Here is a 25,664-nt window from a genome sequence, read left to right as displayed (position 1 = left end):
TGGAGTTACATCAAGCTGATGGCCAGTCACTAGTGGGGCTCCCCAGGGCTTCATCTTGGGGCCAGTTCTCTCTAACATTCCCTCTCTAAGGGAATTTTTATAGAAACAGACGAGGGAATGAACTAGAGACTCAGCAGCAACAGTCCAGTCTGTTTGTCCACATCCTCATAACTAAAGATGATGCTGTAGTTTTAAAGTGGTAGTACTATAGAATACTACAGAAAGATCAGATTTAAGAGCTTGTAGCATACTCCAGGTACAAGAAAAAGTCTGTTCTATTATAATATTACTACTTAGCTTTTTGCAAGTATCGTCAATCCTGCCTCCAATTCAGAGATATCTGCAGTAACACTTGTCTAAGTAGAACTTCTCTGTACTTTCACTAGAGGTCAAAATTTCACTTCAGCCAGTGTTCAAAGCAACCATAAGGCACAGAAATAGAACTGTAAAATGGACTACTCTGCAATGAGAATGATGCTGTAGATGAATATCACCTGTAGAAACTAGCAAATTGTATCAGAAAAGTGAGCAATCCACAACAGAAGTGACTCTTGAAGTGTTGATGTGTTATTTCAGCCAACAAATCCATTGATAGAACAGATAAAATGGACTCTGGGAATGCCTTAATATCACACTGTCTTGCAGCAGTGACACGGTTGCTATAAGAAGTATCCAGATTCACGAAGACAATAAAATTGGCCAATAAACAAATGGCAATGACAGAAAAATTCATCTGTAAGCAATTATCCATGAAATGAAATGTTTAGAAAGTTGTGGTACTATAACTTTGGATTATAAATCTTCTCTTCAAGCAATTAAAACAAATACTTCTTCCTTAAAACATGATCTGATTTGTAACTAGTAAGTTGCATCCAGTACATTTTTCTTCAAAGAGTTGTAAGGTAAGCTCCTTGTAAAGGTAGTAACAGGAGTACTTTGTGCTGGTTGGGAAAAGTTTAACTCATTTATCTTGAACTGGAGTTGTTAAGTAAGAGTATTGTTACAGAATCCTTACCAAAAAAGTCAACAAGGATCAGTGGCATTTTAATCATGTCTTACGTAGATATTGGAATATTTGGTGTTCATTTAAAATACTCAGTTATGTTACATCCTTTTGCACAAGATAACTGCTACAACACAAAGCATCAACTCATCCATCAGAGATAAAACATCTGTTTTGTGTTTTCCTAAACTAAAATGTAATGGACCACAAGATACATGTTTCAAATAACATGAATACTGACAGTATTCGATGACCAGAAAACCAACCACAGACATTTCACTGACATCCAGGGTACAAAGGAGGGTTAGAAGAAGTCAGGAAGGAAAAGGTCTGTGGTTTTCTTGGGGGTGGTGAGGGCAGGCAGGGTAAGAAGGGAATTCACAACTTAGTAAAAACAAAGTGAAGGAAGCAATCTGATTGTTCCCAAGGTATTTGTTAATTGCAGATGAAAAGCATATTTAAGGCCCAGCTTCAGAGAGTAGTTCCTGGGGGGGTGTCTCTCGGGCAGATGACTGGGACAAGAGGCTCAGGAGTGAGTATTCATGGAACCAAGCCGCCTTTGATGTGGCTGGTGTCCAAAGGAGAGGACTAGCCAGCCAGTCTAGTCTTTTGCCCTCTGTTTCCATCAGTACCTCATAGCATATGGAACAGCTTTAACTAAAAGGATAGAGAGCGTCCTTCTAACAGTATGCAGCATGGTTTAGGGACCATTCTCCTAGGAAATATGGTTCAGGTGAAAGTTAAGGTTAAGCCTCTTATAAGGGTAGAGATCTAATCATTAAACTAGCACTTTGGTCCAGACATTCTCTCTTTTCAGCCTTATAAAATGAGTAACAGAAGTTAATGTATGTAATTCTGTACTTTGATAGATAGTGTGCTGAAGGAAGCAAATGTTTCTGAGTATTTTCCTGTATAACAAAACGTTTCTTTCTCTCCTTCCAGTGACCAAGCAAAGTAGAAATTGTTTTCATGTCTTTGCTTAGGAGGATAGTTCAGTATCTCAGGAATGCATATTTGTCCAAGTGCTATTGCCATTAGATTTTACTGTCTGTGCGCTACAGGACAATCATTTTGTAACTGCTCAGTATTTTCATGAACATAAGTAATTATGTTAGCTTTTGAGTAGTTTTCTCTCACTTTAAGTCTCAATGCAACAGATTTTAGCTACCTGTCAGGAAAAACATCTCAGAAGCAGTAAGTTCTTTTTGTACTATAAATCTGTGTTCCCTTCCCCAAATTTTTAAGGAGAAGCGAACCCTAAAAGGGTGTATGGGCATTACACAAGTTCTGATGGCAGAAGGATGAACAGAGAGGATCAACAGGCAAGCATGAAAAGTGTTTAGTCAGGCAGCCAGCAGTAACCAGAGCAATTCACTAAGTAATGTAGGGAGCATAATGTAGGGAGCACCCAGAGCATGGCACAGCTCTCTGGACTTGATCCTGCAGCTAGTAACTCAATCCTGCAGCCAGTAGCTGCAGGTGGTCCACAGCTCAATGTCTGGAGGGAGATCAGTGACGAGAGGTGTCCCCCAGGGGTCAGTGCTGGTACTGATACTTTTTAATATCTTCATCAGTGACATTAACAGTGGGGTCGAGTACACCCTCAGCAAGTTTGCTGAGGATACCAAGCTGTGGGGTGTGGTCAACACACCAGAGGGACAGGATGCCATCCAGAGTGACTCAGACAGGCTTGAGCAGTGGGCACAGGCGAACCTCATGAGCTTCAACAAAGTCAAGTGCAAGGTCTTGCACCTGGAGGATGCAAGGATTGAGTACAGCCCTGCTGAAAAAAACCTGGGGGTGCTGGTGGATGGGAAGCTGGACATGAGCCAGCAATGTGCTCTTGCAGACCAGAAAGCCAACCACATCCTGGACTGCATCTAAAGATGGGTGGCTAGCAGGTCCGGGGCGGTGATCCTGCCCCTCTACTCTGCGCTGATGAGGCCTCACCTGGAGTCCTACAAACAGATATGAAGACCTCAGTACAGGAGAGACACAGACCTGTTGGAGCACATCCAGAGGACGGCCACAAAAATGATCCAAGGGATTGAACACCTCTCCTTTGAGGACAGGCTGAGAGCTGGGGCTGTGCAGCCTGGAGAAGAGGTCTCTGAGATGACCTGATAGAAGCCTTTCAATATCTAAAGGGGAGCTACAGGAAAGAAGGGGACAGGCACTTTAGCAGGGTCTATGGTGACAGAACAAGCAGAAATGGTTTCAGGCTTAAAGAGGGTAGATTTAGGTTAGATATAAGGAAGAAGTCTTACAGTGAGGGTGATGAGGCACTGGAACAGGTTACTCAGAGATGCGGTGGATGCTCTGTCCCTAGAGGCTTTCAAAGCCAGGCTGGATCAGGCCCTGGGCAGCCTGATCTAGCATTGGATGTCTCTGCTCATTTTAAAGGAATTGGACTAGATGACCTCTAAAGGTCCCTTCCAACTCTAAGGATTCTATGATTCTAAAGAAATCATACTATGCCATACTACCTCTTCTGTTTACAAGCCTCAACTCAGTCAGTCAGATAGAAATCCTGAACTGGGAGTAAAAATTACCAGAAGATGAGGAAAAAGCTGGACTCGGTGTTGCTTCCCTAGGGGGTAAGATAGAACAACATTTTCTTTGTAGGTTAGGAGTTATTTCTGTTATCCTAATTATTTACCCTATTGGAGTTATCTTTGTTAGAAGAAGAAAAGATAATATTAGCCATTTGATTCATCTTTGCAAGTGAGGAAAAACAGGCCTTTAAACATCAGAGCATTGCTAGGCAATGCCCCAAAGCAATGTCTACGTTGATCTGAAATCGGAAGTCAGCCCTCGCTGCTGGTAATCACAGCCTTGGTTACATCAAGCCCGACCAGCCTTACAGATGCTGTTTAAAGAACATACCAGGAAGAAGCTATTCTTCTTGAGAATGAGCATAACAATGTCCTGGAGTGCCTGACATTCTTTTTTAAAACACTTCTGAGGCTTTCTCTTGTTAATATGCTCTACTGATAAAAGTAGCGTTATTGCTTGTCATTACACATTGGTGTATTAAAAGAATGCTTCACAAACTACTGAAAAGCAATAAGGAGTTCACTTCTAAGCAGTACTTTTATAACCTCTGACCTATGGGGCATTTCCATGTTTCTCATGTTAGATGCTTAGACCACATGCGAGATTGTATGGTACACAAATAGATGCACAAAGGGGCCTGTTTAGTAAGATATTAATTCCTTGTATTTTATGCAGGGTACTATATGCAGAGTAGAGCATTTACTGCCTGCTAGTTATGTATCTAAATTTACTAACTTTACCAGTATTAAACTAGGTGCTAATATGTAGCACGTTGTTAGTCTTCACAGAGGGCTTCACTGTCCCTCGTGTCACAATTCATAACCTATTTTCAGAGGAAAATTTCCTTTAGAGGAAAAGGTTTTTTAATCAGGGACTTCTCCTGAGCTATCCTACAAGAGACACCCCTCTGCAATCAGAGGGGAAAGCTGACCAAACCCTTGCTCCCTTCCTTTCAGCCTCACTTTTCCCTAAGCATGGGGCAACTCTATCCAGCTCAGATCTGCTTTCCTCAGCCTTTTCCCCAGTCAAGGATAAAAGCAAACGGCCTAACAAGCACCAAGTGACTCAGGACCAAACACAGCTCCAGCTAGTGAGCTCCTCTTTCCTGGGAAGGTTTTATCTCCTAGCTGCATATAAACAGATAATAAATACTAAAATATGATAGGATCAAACTATCTGGTTCATCATACCTTTTCCTATAGTTAAATTAAAAAAATACCAGACAAATTCTTTTCTTCCTGCTAAATGTTAGGAAACAAGAAAGGAGAAACTGATTCATAAATCCATGAACAGAAGCCTCTGCCTGACTGTTTTCCAAAAGTCCTTGTTGGGCTTGCAGGATTGATGCATGTAAGCTACATCTATGAATTCCTGTAGACTAGTGTGAACACAGTGAGTTTCATTTGTCTTAACTGTGGTGCCATACCTGGTGAATGGGAATTACACTCTCAGAAGAGCATCTCATTGTATCCTGAGCTCCTCAGCACTGGTACATTAGCACTATTGCTACAACCTGTGGTACAAAATGAAGGGCTGCACATCACTCCTGCTCTTGTTATGTTGCTAAAGCCATTATACATTCATTGAGACGTTCAAAATAGGAAATCACTCTGGTGCAGGAGCACACAGTGATTTCCTGAGCTAGGGAGACCCCAAGGGAGCCAGAAGTGCTCAGAGAGGGGCTGAGGAGACATGGGCAAGGCCAGGAGGAAGGGTGGTCATTTCTTGCACAGACACGGGGCACCCCAGGGAGCGCTGCAGATTGGGTGGACAGCCTGCAGGATGCAGCAGTTGGTGGGAATGCACACAGGGAGGGTGCTGTCACTGCCACTGCCACTGCCAATGGAGGCTGTTACCCACTCACAAGAAGCTCCAGTCATGGAATCCACCAACAAAAAGCCACGTCCTCTGTGTCCCCCATGGCCTTTCCAGCTTCAGGAATCTGTGAGAAGTATGCCCAGGCAGAGCTGCTCAGCATGTGGGCAGTGCTTTGGGAGCAGGTGGGCAGGCTGAGAAGCACAAGGGAGTTGGCAAAGGAGAGTGACTAGTGGCATTGTGCTGTGCCATCCCTGGGACAGATGTGTCACTCAGCCACTACACAAGAAGGAGCCACCAGGCAGAAAGAGGGGACTTAAGAGATGGAATGGAATAGGAGCAGGTTTCTGCTTGGGGTGACAGCCGAGCCCTCTCTCTGACTACCTCACCCTCCCAGGTATCCTTATGCAGCAGATACAAGATTCTGGAACCCGACAGACTGGCAAACAGAAGTGTGGATGAAGGTCCATCCAGGTTGGAGGGGTTACACAGGGCTAGTCAACCTGATCCTATTTCACGACCACCTCTGTCACAAAAACAAAGGAAGTGTTGTCATCAGTGACTCCCTTCTGAGGGGAACAGAGCCTGATAACGTCAATCAGACCTGATCTATAGGGAAGTCTGCTGCCTCACTGGGGCCCAGGGAAGAGTCATTACTACAAAATGCATTAGCTTGGTATGATTCTCTGATCATTATCCATTATTGGTTTTTCATGTTGACAGCAGTGAAGCAGCAAAGGGAAGTCCAAGGGCAAGCAAAGGGGACTTTGGGGCCCTGAGAAAATTGGTTAAAGGATCAAGGGCACAGGTAATGTTTTCTCCATCCTTTCAGTAGCAGTGAATAATATTCACTGAAAGGAACAGGCAGACCCAGCTGATGCAAATGTGACTCTGAGGCTGATGTCACTGGCAGAATTTTGGTTTTCTTAATCATGGGATGGACAATAGAGATGCTATTGTAGGGAGAAAATGAGGGAGTGGCTGAGGTCCCTGGGTTTGCTCAGCCCAGAGCGGAGGAGCTGAGGAGACGTCTCATGGCGGCTGCAGCTCCTCACAGGAAGCAGAGGGCAGCACTGAGCTCTGCTCTCTGGTGACAGCGATAGTGCCTGAGGGAACAGCACGGAGCTGTGTCAGGGAGGTAGAACAGCCTTTGCAAAAAAAGGGCTAGAAGGGCATCGTGCACAAAGCAGGAGCTGTGGCTTTGTCCTCTTAGCTGCACAGAACCCTCAGAACCAGACACAAGTCCAGCATGGCACAGTTTTCTTCAAGACGCTCAAAATGTTCTGCATAGGTTTCCTGGCATTGCTGTACAGGGGGGGGGAAATTATTAGCTCCCCGTAGCAGTTAATTAGAAACTATGAGGTCATCTGACAGAGACCAGGCTCTGCCATTAGGCAAGAAGAAAAGGCAGGGTGATAGGGTGACTGGGCTTGGTCTCAGTGTGGCAGTAGCTCTTTGTTTTGCTGCTTCTTCATGAACAATTTATTGTAGAGATTTTAGTCTGCTGAGGTCAGAAAGCGTTGTAAGAGAACAAATCAGAAACTTTTTAAAATGTTGGGCTCAGTTTGGCTCTTTTTCACAGGGCATGGCATTCCATCAGAGAGCAATGTTTCTTAATGCTGCAGTGCTTTACTGCCAGGAAAAATGTTTGAAGATAAGGAAGTATTGCAGTTTGAATATGACATTTCTGGGAATGCCTGAGATAGTGGAGATTGCCTGTAGTTGTAGTGCTGTGTTTTCCAACTGAAAATGCAAGGCAACATTCACCCACAGATACCACAGTGGGAAGGTGAAAAATGTTCAATAATAGCACTAAACGAAAAACCTATAATAAGACAGTATTTTATAAATAAATGCTGACTTTTTCTTGGTGTCTTGGAGTTAATTACAGCTTAAGAAAATAGTGACATCTCTAGCTGAACAACAAACCTTACATTTGGATGAGCTGCACGAGCACATCTATGGTATGAGCTGTAGATGACAAAACAATGTTTGTAATCTAAGAGCCTTCTTTTTGAATTTCAGTTGGAGTTCAGGTGCTCCCCTCCCATTCTTAGCTGTATTCTTTTCCATCAATAATTGTGCTCCTAAGGATGCTTCTACATTTTATGTTAACCAGGAAAGAGGGACTGCAGGGGCAGTTCCAGAGCCCACTTTCTCAGGATTGCTATAGCATTACTTGTATTACAGTTGTACTTGTATTACAGACCTAATGAGTGTTGTCTTTCTCCCTGACACAGGCCGAGGCAGTAAGGAAATGTAGCCTCCACAGAAGCTAAGACAAGCTATATGTATAGGTATGTATATGAACTGAGGGGCATGGTGATGTGGGAAAGGAAGGCTTTGTGAAAAGCCACACGTCCTCTGTTTGTGGTTGTTTACTCCTCTAAATCATTACATAAATACCCACAATTACTCCTGTATGTGACAGAAAGCAAGGCTTTGGCTTCTTGTACGTGCTGTCACATCTCTGAATGATTCACTATACCCTCTCAAGAAAAAAAGGATTCTTATGTTTCAACCTCTTTATACAGGTTTTCTGTTGAGAATGATATTATTTTTCCTGAATTTTTCATATGAAAATTGTCATTAATTAAATTGACTTGCACAAAACACCTGAAAAAAAAAAACAGGACATAACCTTTCTTTTCTTTCCAAGAACATTATACTCAGTGTTTAGGACTTGTTAGAAATGGATGTGTGTTTCTTCACACTTAGTACACTGTGTATTTCAATGAGATTTATGAAGCTGCTTTGATTTTTCATGCAGGGTGTTACAACACTGTGCTTGTGTTGATGTAAGGGCTGAAGCCAGTAACACTGAACTCAGGCAGTTTTATTTATCTTCTGGAAACTATGACCATGTAGTTTTTGAGGTTTTTTTGTTGTTGTTAGTGGCAGCTTGTTTTGTTATTGTTGTTTTTTTAACTAAGCCTAAGGACTATTGAGTTAATTGTTCTCCAGCTTGGGAGTATGATAAACAACTGTGAGAAACTATTGAATACCTTCAGTTTTTTCTCTCCACTCAGCTGAGTTCTGTCATTTTTTATTACAAATCAGTCACTTAAGCTCTAGACAGGATACCACCTTTATCAGAGTGTAAAATCGATTTTGGAATCGACAATCTGCAATATAAAAAATTGCACAGGTTTAATGCCAAGTGTCCAGACTACGAATGAATAAAATAAATGTGTGCTAGCATTGGCTGTCTGTTGTGAGTTCATACACTGTCACCATACAAAATCACTTCCCTGGAGAGTACAACTGTACCATAGCCTAAAATTTGCGTTAGGTATTTTATATATATAGAAATCTCCATAATCATTTCTGAAAAGAAACTATTATTAAAGGGAATGTCAGTCTGACTGTGAGATATGGTCTCCAAGGAAGAGTTTGCAGTAAAAAACCTCTGTAACAGAGGGTAAGTTTCTTTATCCCAGAATAATAATAAAAAAAAGTTATTACATTCCTGGTCATCTTAATCTCCAAAACAGTCACATTGGCAGAAGGAACCAATGACCATTATGATGAAAACGAACATTAACCTTTTCCTGCTAATAATAAACAGAGTGATTTGGTGGAGACGGCATATGCTTTTGCAGTTTTTCCAAAGCAGGCCAGAGGCCTGAATAACAATAGAGAAAAAATAGCGTCTTTTACGTGCAGTTATAAATTGGTGAATTTAATCTTTTTTTCTTATTCAGTTAGATTAACACTCCTCTGTTTACTGTTTTATTACTTGCTTCCTTCACAACATCAGGTAGTAGACAAAAGTTTCAGTCTCTCAGATCTTGTTAGCAAGCAGTAAAGAGGAACGTTAATTGAAAAATAATAACACAGGTCCTCTGAGTATCCACGGCACTCCTGTGAAAAAGGACTAAAAAGCCAGTAACATCCCTTTGCTTGGAGATGATAAGCCAACACATTGACAGAATTCACTTACTACAACCTGTAAGCTTGTTTCCCCTTTTCCTTCCCTCCACTTCCTCTTCTTTCCTTCCCATTCCCTTTCTTTTCCTTCCATAACCATTTTACAGTTTGTGACAGTACTAAATATACTGTTGACATGTTACCATGGTGAATTAAAGCCATCAGGATATGGATGCCTCAGACCCTGCTGCAGCAAACTCATATTTATTTGCTTTAGATCTTACAGGAGTTTTATTCATAGAAAATGCTCTGGGGTCTTCAGGTCCACCCATCCCTTATGCATATCAAGTGTTACCATATTGTTTCCGATTTCCTTCTGCTGTATATGACTGTCTTCTAAACCTGAGCTTGTAACTAGCCAGATACACTTTGTACTCCAGCCTACATTAAACACCATAACCAGGTCATGAAAATCTCACATATCCTGTTTTTAACACCTTTGTCTTCATGGCTCTTTCCTGAGGGATGTCCTTCATATGCGTGTGTAAAGATATATAGATAAAAGTACAGACGTAGAAATATAGATACATAAAGAGCTAAATGGATATTTTGGATGCTAGCAATCAATTGCTTCTAATGATGCCTTTGTGAAGAATGAAAACAAAGTTCCCCCACAAAACTGAAAAAAGAGCAGCCCTATAGCAGCAGAGGGGGAAGGGTGAATTAAAACTCCTCTGGGCAATAGTTTTTTTTTTTTAGACATATTGGCCTAGCCACTTTTGATTTTAAAAAGTCAAGTTTTGATGGAATTCTGCATGGAGAAGGTCTATAAACAAAGGCCGTATTATCAGATAGCCTCGTTGGGTTGTGAGTCTTCATAACATAACCTCTAAGGACTGAAACTATGTGCTTATTAAGCTTGCTAAGTGCTTACTGAACCCAGTAAGAGTCCTTCTGCTGTTTTTAAAGCCCTGTAATAGATAAAAGGTATGTATATTATCCAAGAAACACTAAGAATGGTCAGACTACTCAAGTCAATTGCAGCACTAACTCTAAGAAAGATAGTGGAGTCCTTTGCAAGACCAAACTTTGTTAGTAATACCATGGAAACATAAATTTTTTTGTGAACTTGAATTCAGAGGAAACCATTTGATCCAGAAGATTACTTGCATCCAAGCATTCCATAATTTGTAGTTTCATTGTTGCTTTCCCTTTTCTTCTCCTTGTTTCAAACTTACTAAGATAAACCAGATATATTTATAAATGCCTTTGAAACAGACGTAGGAAATTACTTTGCCTCATGTATCAACTAGAGAACTTCTATTGGCAAAGTAGATCACTGTATTTAAATCAAAGAGGCAAGAGAGCATATTTGAAAGAACTAAATACCTTCAGTTATTATAGAGAGAAGTATTATTATAGAGAGAAGTATTTAACCAAATTTTATTTTTAGCTGTTGAGCTCAGCATTTACCTGAAGATTAATTTTAGTAAGAAAAGTGGTCAAGTGCCTAAATCGTACTGGTTTCCTTGAGATAAAAAGCTCTTATAGAAACTTAATATATGAGTTTCTAGTGCTTTAAGAAATTGGTTATGCTACACAGAGCAGCTTAACAGGAGCTTTAACACTTAGAAACTATTTGAGTTTCTGGTATGCCATCTTAAATCATCTTGAAGTCTCCTACAAACATTTCAGTTACTTAATGGTCTTTTGCATCAATTATTTCTATGTACAACCACAGATGCCACAAATCTCATGTCTAGGGATCACCATTAAAGTTTTGGTAGGCTCGATCAGCATAAAAGACAAATTGCTGTTGTGCAGATAGCAGAGCATGGACAACCTCTCAGAGCTCTATGATGTGTTTCTGATGCACAGTGAGTGATGCAAAAGAATGTATGCAGCTCCTCCTCTTCATTTCCCATTCTTAAAGCTTTGAGTAGGATGTACATTACCAAGCAAAGTGGATGGCTAATCACTTTTACTGCTAAGTATTTCTGTGATCTCTTCTACTGTTTTTGGAGTATAACTCCACCCATTTTGAACACTACTTTAAACTTCCTATGATCCAGGAACCTGAATGTGGGAGACTCTTAAACATGTGCACACACTGAAACAATGACTTGAGAAATTATTTAATTGTGAATTGCAGGATGGGGAACAGGCCTTTTTTGTATTAAATGCAACACGAAAACGCAACTTTCATCGAAAATAAAACCCCAAACTTTCTAGAAATCAGTGGAAAAAATAATTTATTGCAATTTATTTTGCACATCAACATGAAATATTTATACATATATATTCTGTGCTGATAAAGCATACTAGGTATAGACGATTTTTATACACAGTCATTACACTATTCTAATTTATAATGCAAATATTCAGAAAATGCCAAACATAAGAATGGATGTTATTCACACAAAAATGCACTGAATGTTAAAATTATGAAGCATCTGCAACCTCATCTAATTTTACTATGTCCACTTACAAGCTATATATCTCTTAATTATGCCATGATGCCAAGAATACTATCAGGTTCTCCTGAGGAATAAAATAAGGTCATTTCTGAAAATTAGAGACCAAAACAAAAGGCAACCATGACAACCATGTCCTGGCAGTATGCCTGTCAATTTTGAGGGCTCTAGCAGAAAAGAATTAGAGCACTATTGGTGGCCTAAAATTGTCCAGCAATCTATTATTAACATGACAACTTCATTTAGTTAATATAAATCTATGAAAAATATATTGAATATGAAGAGATTTCAATAAAAGTACATTGGCACAAGCTTCAGATGGCAGTGGTGGACAAACAACTGCCCTCTTTCAATTCAGAAAATGTTTAGTGTCTACAAAGCCAAAATGCTGGATGATGTCAAAAGGTACCTTTTTCTAAACAGGGATCAACAGCGCACCAAGTGTTATTCACAATATGAACAGGAAGCATGGTCATAGCAGAAGTAAATCTGATTAACAAGTTCTACACAATAGTTCCCATAATGATGCTTTAGATATTACTCTTTACAAATAGTTCTTTGGGTTCTTTGATCTGCCAAAAAAATTGAAATGCCTCCTGTCTTTCCAGAAAAGTCACTGATTTATGCAACCACTGTACCCCAGAGATGAAGATGAAGGTGTGAAGCATTGGTCTGAAATGGTTAGTTGGAGTGTGCACATTATAAAATTTTATTCAGTACTAGCTGGTGATAGGAAGGGCCGCAGGACTAACATGCAAAAACGCATATTAAAAAAAAAAAAAGCTTGAAATACATGCTCATAGCAGAGAGAGAATACCAAACACTAAAGAGAAAGTAGCAAGCATGCCTGGAAGAAAATGGTGAGTACGATTTCAGGACAAGAGCAAAAGACAATGGTACTGCACATAACAGTGGGAGATATGAAGTAAAGTAACATCCATAACTCATCCTTACTGCCTGGCTCCCTACTTGGAGACAGTATTGCACCCTGTTCAGCATCCTTTTCCTCTTCCCTCAGCTCAGAAAGTATCTTGCTTTGTTTCCTTGAATGCATGCAAGTAGAATTTGAAAAGTAAGGGATTTTCTCTGAAGCAAAAACATAGTGGATCAATGCTAAATTCAATGATAAAATATGTTTGACAACATGCAACCAGTATTAGTAAATAACAGAACACAGCATAGGTAACACACACATTTCTTTTGTATGTGTTGTACGTAGGAATGTAACAACTCTTCATTCCCTGATGGAACTATTTGAGATATTTTGACTTGTTCCCATAAGTAATGTGGGGACATGGGAGAAGGGAAACATATTTGGAAGTGGGGACAGATGGAAACTGCAGTCAGGCATCTAAGGTTCTCTGCATGCTTTATGTTTTACAGCAAATCTGTTCCTCCTTAGAGAAGCTGCAGCTGAACCTCGTTCATGCAAGCAAGCAGACAACCAGTCATGGTTGCTTTGGTTCTATGTATATTTCTGATACAATTCTGAATATTGCTGGAATGGTGTTATGGAACAAAGTTCTTAAATAGGGAAAAAAAAAAAAAAAGAGATGCCAACTTAGGAAAAAAGTCAGAAATATGCTGAGTTGCTCCAACCTGATGGCCCAGTGAAGACAGCATATTTTAAGCATTGGTTTTATACCTCTGTGCCAGTTGTAATCATTTTGTTCACCTGCCCCATCATATATCGATTACTGGGCTTCAGTATCTGCTTTGCTAACTGATATGCAAATTGTGAGCTTGCCATTCTCTTAGGTGTAACTGAAAAAGGGACTGTATCACTAATATGAATCAGTTCTGGATTTAAAGATACTGGGGATAGAAAACTTCACAGTAAAAGCACAATCAGCAGAAATATCTTCAAAGAGATTTAAGAAATATTTTCAGGGAGTGACCACTCAAGAGATTTGCCATATGGATTCTTAACAGATGTTAACATGCTGTATTAATTGTCATGAATGGCTCCCACTGAAAATAATCACGCTGCAAATCATAATGATCATAAGAACATGTATGTGTTTGAAAGGTCAGACAGAATAAGTATCTTAAAAGAAAACCAAAACTGCACCTTTGCAAAGTAATTACAATAACGTAATCAAACATAAGAAGTTGTTCATTTGATCTCTGCTTTTGGATTACCACTATTATATGCAGCCTATAAAGTGTCAGAAATAACAACAGTTCAGCACATCTTAAAGGAGGAAACCTTAATGCATCTTTTTGTGTGAAGACAGATGAAATGGTGCAGGGAGTGAAAAAGAATGAGAAGACCATCAGAAGACTATCTTCTTTCACTTTTCAAAACCACCTCTGAAAAAATGATTATCAGCGTCATACACTACATGAACTTATCCTTCGTGTTTCCTATTCTCCAAAACTTAGTACAACAGAGAAGAGACAACACTGTTGGGAGAATTCCTTCTATGTATGAGAAATATATGTATATCTGCATTTAAAAATAAAAAAAACCTAGCACAAATAAAAAGAGACTTTTCAAGTATGCTTAAACTGTGACTATTAAGTGCTCCTGAAAAATCAGGCTGACAGTATTTTTCTATCATGTTTACTTTTGTCCCTCTGTTCCTCTCTCCAAAGCTGGATTATTAGACAATAGTAAGAGCAAGTACCTGTCAGGGCTGTCATCAAGATTAACAAAAACAGCTGTTCTACAAGATCTCTAAAAGGAAGTTGCAATATTTACAATTATGAACTTCCAGAACCCTAAACGCATACTGCTGAACTAAGGAAAATATGAACTTGACTCAGTACTTTTCTGAAGCTTTACATTTAAAATTATAATATTCCCTGATACAAATGATAGGCCATAATCTATAATGCAGAAAGAGTAAGTCTAAGGTGCTTAGTCAATACATATTTCGTATAAAAGTATGAATTTGAAAGAATAGTAGCCATGTGAAGTTACATTTAATCTTGATATAAAACAAAATCATAAAAGTACTACAAAAAGCGGCACCCAGAATGTTATCGCAACTAATATATACTAAAATACAGACTTCAGTGGAGTTAAAATACAGGCTGTCCCCTGAAGTTTAATACTGACAGTTAATATCGACAGTTACCATTAAAAAGTCGATATTCATACACTTGGGTACTACTGGTATGAAGTCTTTCCTAAATAGCCATAATGGTTTAACAGTCTAAATCTCATTTTCAGAGGTATGTGAGAATTTAGAAATGCAATTAATTGAGTGCACCCTCAGCAAGTTTGCAGATGACACCAAGATGAGCAGTGCAGTCGATACACTGGAAGGAAGGGAAGCCATCCAGAGGGACCTGGACAGGCTGGACAAGTGGGCCCACAAGAACCTAATGAGGTTTAACAAGGCCAAATGCAGGGTGCTGCACTTGGGCCAGGAAAATCTCAGGTATTTATACAAACTGGGGGAAGAACTCCTTGAGAGCAGCCCTGCAGAGAGGGACTTGGGAGTCCTGATGGACGAGAAACTGGGCACGAGCCAGCAGTGTGGGCTGGCAGCCCGGAAGGCCAACTATGTTCTGGACTGCATTAAAAGAGGAGTGGCCAGCAGAGAGAGGGAGGTGGCGGTCCCCTTCTACTCAGCTCTTGTGAGACCCCATCTGGAGTACTGCATCCAGACTTGGAGGCCCCAACACAAGAAAGACATGGAGCTCCTGGAACGAGTTCAGAGGAGGGCGACTAAGATGATCAGAGGGCTGGAGCACCTCTCCTATGAGGAAAGGTTGAGGGAACTGGGCTTGTTTAGTTTGGAGAAGAGAAGGAGACCTCATTGTGGCCTTCCAATACTTGAAGGGAGCGTATAAACAGGAGGGAGAACGATTGTTCATGAGGGTGGATAGTGATAGGACAAGAGGGAATGGTTTCAAACTGAGACAGGGGAGATGTGTGTTAGATAATAGGAGGAAGTTTTTCACTCAGAGTGTGGTGATGCACTGGAACAGGTTGCCCGGGGGTTTGTGGATGCCCCGTCCCTGGAGGTGTTCAAGGCCAGGCTGGACGTGGCTCTGGGCAGCCTGGTCTAGTGGTTGATAACTCTGCATTCAGCAGGGGGGTTGAGACTCGATGATCCTTGAGGTCGTTTTCAACCCAGGCCATTCTATAATTCTATGATTAATTCCCTGTGACATGTAAGTTCAGTGAAGGAACTGATGACTTACATTATTTTAATCAGGTATTTTTAGATTAAATACATTAGCTTAAAACTCTTTGTATTACTTTTGGACAGAATTCAAGCTGTGTATATTCCTTTCACACATTTTCTCCCCGTTTGCAATAGGTGGAGTGTATACACCTGCTCAGCTACAGCACATCAATGGCACACAGCAACGTGATTAAGTGTCAAACTTTGTAGTCCACTTCTGAGTCTTAATCTCATTGGCTTTTAAAAAGATTTTGGTTACTACATGCACAAACTTCTGAAATTGTCACATAAGCTCACAGACCACTGAGTACTTCAAGAGCTTCTCCCTATTGTCATTTTGACAACAAGATTTAGTTTCATATGTCACTCAGAAAATATATTTTTATCCTGTATACTTCTAAATTAAGATCTTTATCACACAACAATTTCTGAGCAAGAAGATCCATCTGAGGTTAACAGAACACCCCATGCATCAGGTGCGAACCTGCCTGCATGTAGTTGTTGGACTGTTGCCTAAATATCTGAAGGCACATTTATTCACTCACAGAAATGGTAAATTTTGAAGTGCTGATAACCAGACACATTGGTTAAACATTATATTATGGGCATTATATCGCAAAATCTAGCACAGTGGAGAAATCTGTATGCACGGAGAGACATAAATATTTAAACACTGGCATTCCCTCAAGGACCTCTTAAAATATGAAAGTATTCCTTTGGGGACTGCACAAACTCCATAGACAAATAATCAAGGACTTCAATCTGCTGTCAAGAGAGTAAATGCATTAATAGCAGTGTTGTACAAAACTGTTCATTTCTTCCAGAGAACATTTATTTTGCAAATGCAAATGGATCTCAGTGGCTTAGATTAAATTTGCCACATTTATAACTTGTTTAAAAGAAAAATACACTTTGGTTAGTCATACCTCTGTCTCTGTACTCTTTCTGGACAAAAACCAAACCTGCATTGGTTCTTTTTTACCCTTCATAGAAACTGGACCCCTGTACTCCAGGTGGAACTGAGGATCTGAATTTTCTGGTGTCATAAGACACCTGAAAATAGAAAGAGAAAACATGTAAGTGCATGCATGCTGCATACCATACACAATTTAAAGTATTAAACACACACATACATGAGCAAGTTAATAGAAGTGTCAAGTCTAGCTCTAAATCATTATTATATTTGCATACCAACAACCATGTATCATAATACAGTCTGCCATACAGTTTCATCAGACCTCATGCAGTTGAATAATGTGCTGACAATGCCCCATCACTATCAATTCCAAAGACATGCTGATTTTACACTGAAGAAGTGATTTATTTTAAAATGTCAACACCAGTAAAAATAGTGAATCACTCACCTGTATGTATACTCAGAGACATTGATCTTTCCCTTTTCTCCAGTAGTTTCTGTCCTGCTTGTTAAATTGACAGTATTTCCAAACAGACAGTAACGTGGCATCCTTTGGCCTATGACACCTGTGACTACCTCACCAGTATGGATTCCTATTGTTATCTTTAGAGAGAAAAAACAAGGCTTCAGTATTCAAAATAAACATAGTTAATCCAACTAAATACAGGTATTATGCAGTTTCTATCTACTAGTTTAATTTTCAGTGCATTACTCTGGCTTCTTGAAAGCTTTGCATTTTGTATCATGTTTGTTTTTTTTATTGTAGTGCCATGACTCTGCCACCCACATGAAAGAACAAACCTTGTATTTTTCCAACGTGCACCAGGCCCTGCTGCTATTATATGCTGTAAAGAGAAGTGGAGAGAGAGGAATACTCTGTAGGTTTGTGTTTGATGAATGCTCAGAAGATGCAGAAATTGATGGTTTTGGCCAAAAAAAAAAAAAAAAAGACTGCTTCTCAGAAGAAACATCATGGTATTTTTCAGTTAAAATCTCAAGGACCAGGGTTTGGAGAAGTTCATTCTTATAGAACATTACAGTTATTATAAACGGCCCAGATCAAATCTCCTCGCTTCCTTGCTCACTGACAAGGTGAAATACACAGACCTATGCTAGGCATTAGAGCAACAGATTTTAGATAAATAAAAATATGTATCACCATCACTTATTTTTTCCTCAGAGCTTTCTGATAAATACAGGTCAACCCAGGCTTACCAACTCTGTATTAACTCAACAGCATATTTAAAAAGCCCTTAACTACAGAACTTCCACTAACAAACACAGCTGTTGGAATCACTGCCATAATTACCCATGGAAATGTACTTCTCTATTTAATGCAATATTTTCCCATGCTGATGTGAAGATCGCAAGGACAACTGTAGGTGTCCGTAAGGGAATACTACTGTTATATTCATTGAGATGAAGAAGAGTCAACTAATTGTACTTGATGCACTTTGCAAATTTGTTGATTAGATTGAAAAGATCAGAAAACAAGCATACAAGATGAAGAACTAATTTAGTCATTTAAATAGTTAAGCACAGCAACTGCATGTAAGGGTCTGGGGAACTGCCCATACCACATCTACATGTGACTCTTCATATTATTTATAGAGATCTATCTCAAAATAATAAAGTTTACATGGACAGGGATTTTAGTATTATCATATTTCAAATCATTATAATCATTAAAATAATGGGCTCTTTATTCAAGCCCATACATTTACTAACCTGTACAGGCTCCCCATCTACTTGAACTTGGCCTGCTATTTCCATCATATCCAGTGCTAGGTGGCAGATAGATCGTGCATGATGAATGCAAGGCTCTGGTAGACCACTCACGGTCATATACTTGTCCCCAACTGTTTCCACCTAGCAAGGCACATATTATTTCATTTATTATCATGGACTTCAGAGTACAAGAAAAAGGACGTAGCACTTCCTTCAAAGACTGTCCTTTGAAATGTTTTCCCTACACTTAGACTCAAAACATCTTAATTCCAAAAATCTCTGCTTGTTATTGATAAGAATTTATCATATTTCAACAACATAACAAATCAAAAAGACAGTGATTATGTGAACTTTAGCCTCTTTTTTTGGCATATTCTAGAATCTGTACAGAAACTGAAAGTCATGTTTATTCTGATTCACCCTTGATTTGTCTGGTACAAGGCATAAATTTAATTTCTAGAAAAAACTAGCAATGGATTTTATACATATAAAGACAACCATATACATGTACCTGCTCCAAAAGTAATGCCTTGCATTTATTACCACCTAAGCTATAACAGATTAAAAGAGCACAAAAACACTATTTGATAAGAGCAAATTCTCAGCTACAGAGCACTCTTTTTCAGCATAGGCACCGCTATTAGCTATGCATTTTCACTAGCGATGATCAAGAGCCTGCATGCCACAACTGTAAACATCTGCCCCAGCAGAGGTGACCCACTGCCACTGTTGCTACTGCTGAAAAGCACCACCCTCTGCCTCACTGTGCGCACAGCCACTGTTTGGTCTCCATCAACGCTCAGCAAGTGTCAATGAATGTCAGTGGGTGCCAGTTTTTCCACATGGAGGAATTCAATGCCACTTCATCCACACTTCCATGTCAGACATCATTTTGTCAGACTGCCCCGCTGCTGCCATCTGTCGCATGGCAACAAGTAACAGACTATTGGCAGAAAGGTTCAGCTTCCACTCCCATACCAACAACATCCATCTCTGATATCATGGGCCAAAGTAATAAATAGAAGGCATTCTTTCTGGAGCAGAAGGAATTATCTATCTCCTACCAGCCATATCTCTGACTAAACCTCACTACTACTGAAGGAATAAAACTGAATAACTGAATAACAAATTACAGTTTACAACTAGGAGACTCAGGTATATGTAAGCAGTTTGCTTTAAGTCATAAGTGTTTATATCTTCTAAATGTGGAAGCAAATTAACATATCCAACTAATGGGTGACTATGCAGAAACACTGCACAAAATTATGTACTTTGTGTTCTTTCACACAGAGATAAACAGCACACTTCTCTTTAGCTATGTAATATCAGGCAACACAGTTCAAAGACTGGTAAAAGCCTACAGTCCAAAGGATGGAAAAGAGTGACATCACAGTAAATTATTGAAAAGTCACACGTTAAATTACTTGAAAATCTTCTGCTTACCTTGTAAACAAATGGATTCCTTCGTGAATCAGTTAGAATATCAAATCTCGTGTAAAGATCATTTAGAAGATTAACGATCTTCATAGCTCCCTCTCCAGAGGCATGTTTACTACAGAAGGCATTGAATCCAACAATGCCACTGAAGAGAATGGTGACATTGTCATATCGCTTAGCTGGAACAGGACGCTTGTGTCTCAGCTCATTTGCCACCGATGGTGGTAGAACAGAGTACAATAATCTAAATTAGTCAGAAAGAAAGGCACAGGCAAAACAAAGAATTCTGAGTAAGGTCTTTACATAACACAGACATATATTATTAATTCTTCTGACGTCATCTGTTAATAGTATCTTGGATCCTTTTTTCTTACTGCTTGAGCGTTTCTGCCATATCTATTAACTAGATGGCAGGTAAGAGAGTTTGCATAACTATTTTAGGTTAATTAGCACAGTTAAAAGGATTGTCAGTTCACTTCTCCTCTAGTGTCCTTACAAAGGAAGGAGCCATCAAAACATCTATTTTGGTGTAGGCGACAGCCTACACTGCAGATGACATAAGACAATCTAAATTAAGAAAAAAAAAAACCTTTAAAGAATTGAAATGTTCTTTCTTGACTTCAAAACTATTGGCCTTGAATATCTTTTATGTTCTTCCAAAATTCTTTTGTTTTATGAAGAAGGTACCTATAAATAATATATTGCTGTGACTGTTTCAGCTCAAAATCAGGATTTGTATCTTACGTGTCTGTCTTTTTCTTTTCATCTTCGAGTGCACGTAGCGTGTGCTGCAGTCTGTCAGTGAGGATCTCAAGCTCTTGAGTCAGTTTATATTCCTCTCTGAACTGCTCTCCCAAAAGAACAAGATCACGAGTAGCATCATGCAATGGAATATCACTCAGATATAACCCTCTTCTGGTTAAATCATCCAAGTTCATAACACTACAATGTGAAGAAATAGACAGACATGGGTAGATAGATACAGGTATAATTAAGCTTGCCAAAGAAGCACTTAAACCTCTGATGAACAGCAGAGAATGTGAAATAGGAGAAAAAAAAATGTGCTTCTAAAAATCTGATGAGCTGTATAAAATATTCTTTCCACAAAATCCTTGGAATTCACTTGTGTTAAAACATAGCTCTTGATTTTGCATTTAAATATAGGATTATCATTGCTGAGTTCCATGAACAGAAATGCACATTCTTCAGTGCACAAATAAAAGTGAGATTATGTTAAGGTAGCATCTTCCTGTCTTCTTCCACTCTCCACTTTTATACACAAGGTTAATGTGCAAGTCTGGTATATTAGCTCAACGAGCTCTTAGCTAAAGCCCTCCATTCAATCCCCAATTCCAACCACTCTCTTTATAAATATCACTACTACATTAAAATTACTGAAAAAAATACATGTATCTACATAGGAAACAAAATCAGTGACATCTCAGCACTCAGAATAAGAAACGAACATCAAGGCTTGCCAAACATCACTGAATAGAGGAATTCTCACTTGTCCAAACTAAGCCAGAGCATCTCAGTGCTTATACTGAATTATTTCATAATTATCCAAGTTCCAATGTTCAAATGCTCCTCCCTCTTTTAGTATAAACACAACAAAATCAATTAAATCAATACCCGAGCCAATTAATCTCTGTAATACTATTTTCATAGATATTCACAAAATTAGTAACTGTAAAATGAAAATCAGTATTATACAACTCATATGGTTTAAAGTACCTTGGTGAACAAAGAAAGAGAATGCTGTCTGCTTCAGGCAAGTAGATCATTTGCCCTTTCAGGCGTAAGCAACTGATTTCTGTGCCAGTCAACTCATCTTCACACTCCAGCTTCTCTACATCCAACAGCCCCTCCTGGTGTAAAAAAAAAATCAGTTATTTTATCACTGCATTGATAGATGTGTTACTTAACAACATATGTGTAAATGCCTTCACTATCATAAAAGTCATCATAATGTCTGAAACAGTTACACCTTACCTTAAAACCCAATTATCATTTGAACACAAAACACTGTCCTTACTTTAAAACTGTGATTTTCTACCTCAAAGATACAAATTATGGCATCTACCTTTAATTTCATGTTCATAACTTCTTGCTTTCCTCACAACAAATTGACAAAGGGATCGCCTATTCTATGAACTTCATAGAATCCATAAGAATTATTGTTGGTTTCTCTCAGGCACTGTTTTCTAACAAGTAAACAAGTTCTTTGGCATAATAGATGCAACTCCTCATTCCACATCCATTGTTTCATATTGCCTGCCTCCCCTCTCCTGTTCTCTCTAGAGAAAAGGACATAGAATTGTGTATGAACTTATGGGCCCAAGTGGTAACACATTTCATATTTGCCTCTCTTGTCATAATGAAGTAAAAGTAAGTATAATTGCCCTTCCATATTTACTTCAGTAAAATGCCATATATGAGTTTGGCCCCTTGCCAAGAAAGCATCAGATGCGAAGTATATGTACTTCACCAATCCTACTTAGCAGTTAAGTCAAATTAACACATTGAATTCAGACCTGTGATTTTTTTCTTGGCTCAGAACTCATAAGGAACCAAGCTTACTACTACACAAGAATGTTCTCTGAAGACTTTTCCAATACTTCTTTTCCAGTACTGCTTCTCCAGTACTTCTTTTCTCTCCAAAACTTACTTATAGAAACACCAAGTGAATATTTTCTAGTTACCTTGGTCCTCAGTACAAAGACTGTATTGATATGTGAGAGGATCCCATGGAAACTAATATCAATATGAGGCCGGACTAAGGAGAATACTGACAAAAGACTACAATTTCCTGGTTGCAGCTGAAATTCAAAGAACAAAGAAAGAAACAATTGAATTGTTTTATAACAGAAGCATACACAGAGTAATTATATTCAATTTCCTTAAATTACAACATTGAATGGAAAATATATACTTTATACATTTTTCCATTAGAACACAAGGTTTTCATATTAAGGATTTTACATCAAAAGTATCACTGGCTTCAAAGTGCAATTCTAGCCTGCAAGATGACTTTGTAAAATTGTGTTAGGCTCTGACAGATAATTAATATGAAAAACTATGACCACCATAAAAAAGAGTAAAAAAGCTTTTCAGTGCTTTCCTCATAAATATCCTCCCTCACTCTTTTCATTGATAAGCCATTTTCTCTGAAGTGTTGTCTGGTAGTAAGGATCCTGATAGCCAACCTCAGTAGGCTAAACAGTTACAGCTGTTCAGTGAATGACCTGGAGAAGACTTTACAAATCCCTTCTTTCAATTTTTTCTGCAAAATCCAGAAAGAAATCACAAAAAAAAAAAAAAAAAAAAAAAAAAGAAATTGCAGGAAAAAGTATTCTCTGTTCAAGCTTATTCCTTGGTCTGTTACTGCACATTATACAGACATGAACTTTAAGGAACAGAACTGTTGTAGGTTAAGGGCTATTTTTCACAGTCCTTTTTCAAACAACAGGATCATAATGCAGTAAATATTATACATGGGCATGTTGTTTAGACAGAGAATGCTAAACCTGTTTTATTCATCTTTGAAAAAAATAAACCAGCTGCACCATCTAACGTAAGGAGTCTCTGACTATTCATGTATGAGAATCATCTAACCTGTGGAAGGACTCTGTATATTGCATTGCCGCACTGTGTGACCACTAGATCTCTGTCAAATATTATGTGGAAAGGAAAAGCCTTGCAGAAAGTATATGGACTGATGCGAGACTCTTGGGTACCATTTTCTTCAAATCTGTCAAGGTCTTCATAGTAGTCCTCTTCTTTAGATTCTTTCTCTTCAATTAAAAATTGAATGTGGTCACATTCCTCATTCCGCTGTTGAATAACCTAGAAAAAAAAAACGAAGGAAAAGATAAAAGACTGAAAACCTTGCTAATCAATATGAACCGGAATGCTACCATGAAGGAAGGGATACATTTAGACCAGAAAGACAAATCCAAGAATGGCATTTGAACCTTGAAAAATTCTCTGTTTTAATAAGTATTTCTCTTTCACAAAGTCTTTATAATTTCAGAGGAAGAATTATTCCTTTCCTTAGCTGCAGTTGCTCTTTGCATGAACAATATATTGAAGATCACTGAAATCTATTTCACCTGAGTGAAATGCACATCCTGAAATCAGGGATTCAGGCTGAAGTTATGCTTGCTTTCATTGGTATCTGTCACATAATAGAATTCTTCCTCTCCCTGAATGGACCTGTCGCAAGTCTTGAATTTCACAGAGCACTGGAATCCTTATTTTAATGAAAACTGTTTGCAAGGCCTGCAACATAACAGCAGTGCTTGAACGGATGGTGGGCATGTCACAGCCAGCCAGAAGAGAGGCAAAGGGAGTAGAGGTCTGAATACACAGTCCTTACCCAAGCAAGCAGTGCTGACTACAAATCACACTCAATAAATAAAACCAGAAGCAATCACAGTCTTCTCCGAATTACATTCTGTATTAAATGCCAGCAAAATTTACATCAGCAAAGTCTCAAATATTTGTCTTGAATACAGCATTTCACTTCAGTAATTTTAGTTAGTCAAAAAGACAAAATTAATAGGGACTATTTTGTTTCCAGGGAGTCATATGCTGTAGAGTAATTAAAGCTAATAATTAATAGAATAGCATAATTTACCTTGAGAGGCCAAGCTCACCTCTTCTCAAGCCTAATTAAGTTTAATGACTGGAACAGAACAATTTTATTTATACAGTATTGTTGAACAGCAGCTTTTTGGAACATGTTGCACCTCATTCTACTTTCATGTAAAGTCTGATCCTAAAGCTACTGAAGCAAAAAAAAAGAAAAAAAGAAGACTTCTTAAAATCTCTGATGTATCCTAATTCTGCTTTTTACACATCATCTAGTCACAGAGAATAACAGTTAAACTACAAGAAAAAGGTAGATGTGCACAAACACTGATGTTTATAGACTTTTGAACACTTCGCCTCCACAACTGTCAGCCATGCTAGGTGGTGGGTTGGGGAGTGATGACACTTTATTTGTTCCTATTCACATGCACCAGCAGACAGCAACAAAACAATTCAATGCTAAACAATGCTTAATTTGAGAAGGTGGTGTTCCTTAATCCCCTATTCAAATAGGGATTTAAAGGAAAGACAGGCTCTTCTGGAGGGCAATTTAGAGTAGGAGCCTAATTTAAGTGCTCTATATAATGTGATGCGCTGATTTTTCTGTTGAGCACTTAAGGTAGAGAAACATCAGCCTACCGTTTACCAACCAATGTAGGTACCTGAAGCTCGATGTAAGAACAAGTAATGTCAACGATGGTAATGCTTACTTTCTTTTAAAAACTCTGTTGGTAACCCACGTGGCAGTGTGTAGCAAAGAGAAATGGGAAATGATTAGTTAGTAAGAGGTAAGACACAGGAAGAGCATACAGTGGTCATTTGAAAAAAATAAATTACATGGGTTTATCTAGTGAAGCAGAACATAGTAGATTGAAACGTAGTTTTCTTCTGAATTCACAGCTTAAAGGTCTTCCACGTCCTCATCTTCATTTAAATCATTATCCCTGCAATTGCAAGAGACCGTGGCCATACTGAGGACTGATCAAATGCAGTTAGTACACCTTAGTTCTTACTTTCCTTCACTCATGAGCACACTTACAGGTTTTATTTCATTATTACTATTATTATGGCAAAGGGATAGCTGAGATTATACACAGCAACCTTTTTCAAATTCTGTAAAACTACCACTA

The 25,664-nt window shown here is 38.8% G+C and overlaps 1 protein-coding gene across 10 annotated transcripts in view; it reads right to left on the bottom strand.

Moving 5' to 3' along the window:
- The window catches only part of GUCY1B3 (guanylate cyclase 1 soluble subunit beta), a 74,621-nt gene that overhangs the window by 27,244 nt on the left and 21,713 nt on the right, over positions 1-25,664 (bottom strand). For 9 of the 10 annotated variants that reach the window (XR_002437678.1, XM_021393401.1, XM_021393400.1 and 6 more), the window contains 8 exons: positions 23,557-23,787; positions 22,644-22,760; positions 21,676-21,809; positions 20,686-20,883; positions 19,948-20,185; positions 18,505-18,645; positions 17,225-17,379; positions 16,787-16,913 (listed from right to left, as the gene is read on the bottom strand). Coding sequence is in view for 9 of the 10 variants with exons in the window: in XM_021393401.1 (XP_021249076.1) it covers positions 16,787-16,913; positions 17,225-17,379; positions 18,505-18,645; positions 19,948-20,185; positions 20,686-20,883; positions 21,676-21,809; positions 22,644-22,760; positions 23,557-23,787 (1,341 nt within the window). In the remaining variant the exon portion in view is untranslated. Of the gene's footprint in view, positions 1-11,479; positions 14,032-16,786; positions 16,914-17,224; positions 17,380-18,504; positions 18,646-19,947; positions 20,186-20,685; positions 20,884-21,675; positions 21,810-22,643; positions 22,761-23,556; positions 23,788-25,664 lie in introns of those variants that run through there. The other variant, XM_021393406.1, reaches the window with a different exon arrangement.

The sequence above is a fragment of the Numida meleagris genome, chromosome 4 (assembly GCF_002078875.1).
Source record: "Numida meleagris isolate 19003 breed g44 Domestic line chromosome 4, NumMel1.0, whole genome shotgun sequence".
Taxonomy (NCBI): Eukaryota; Metazoa; Chordata; class Aves; order Galliformes; family Numididae; genus Numida; species Numida meleagris.
This window is presented reverse-complemented; position numbering and strand designations above follow the sequence as displayed.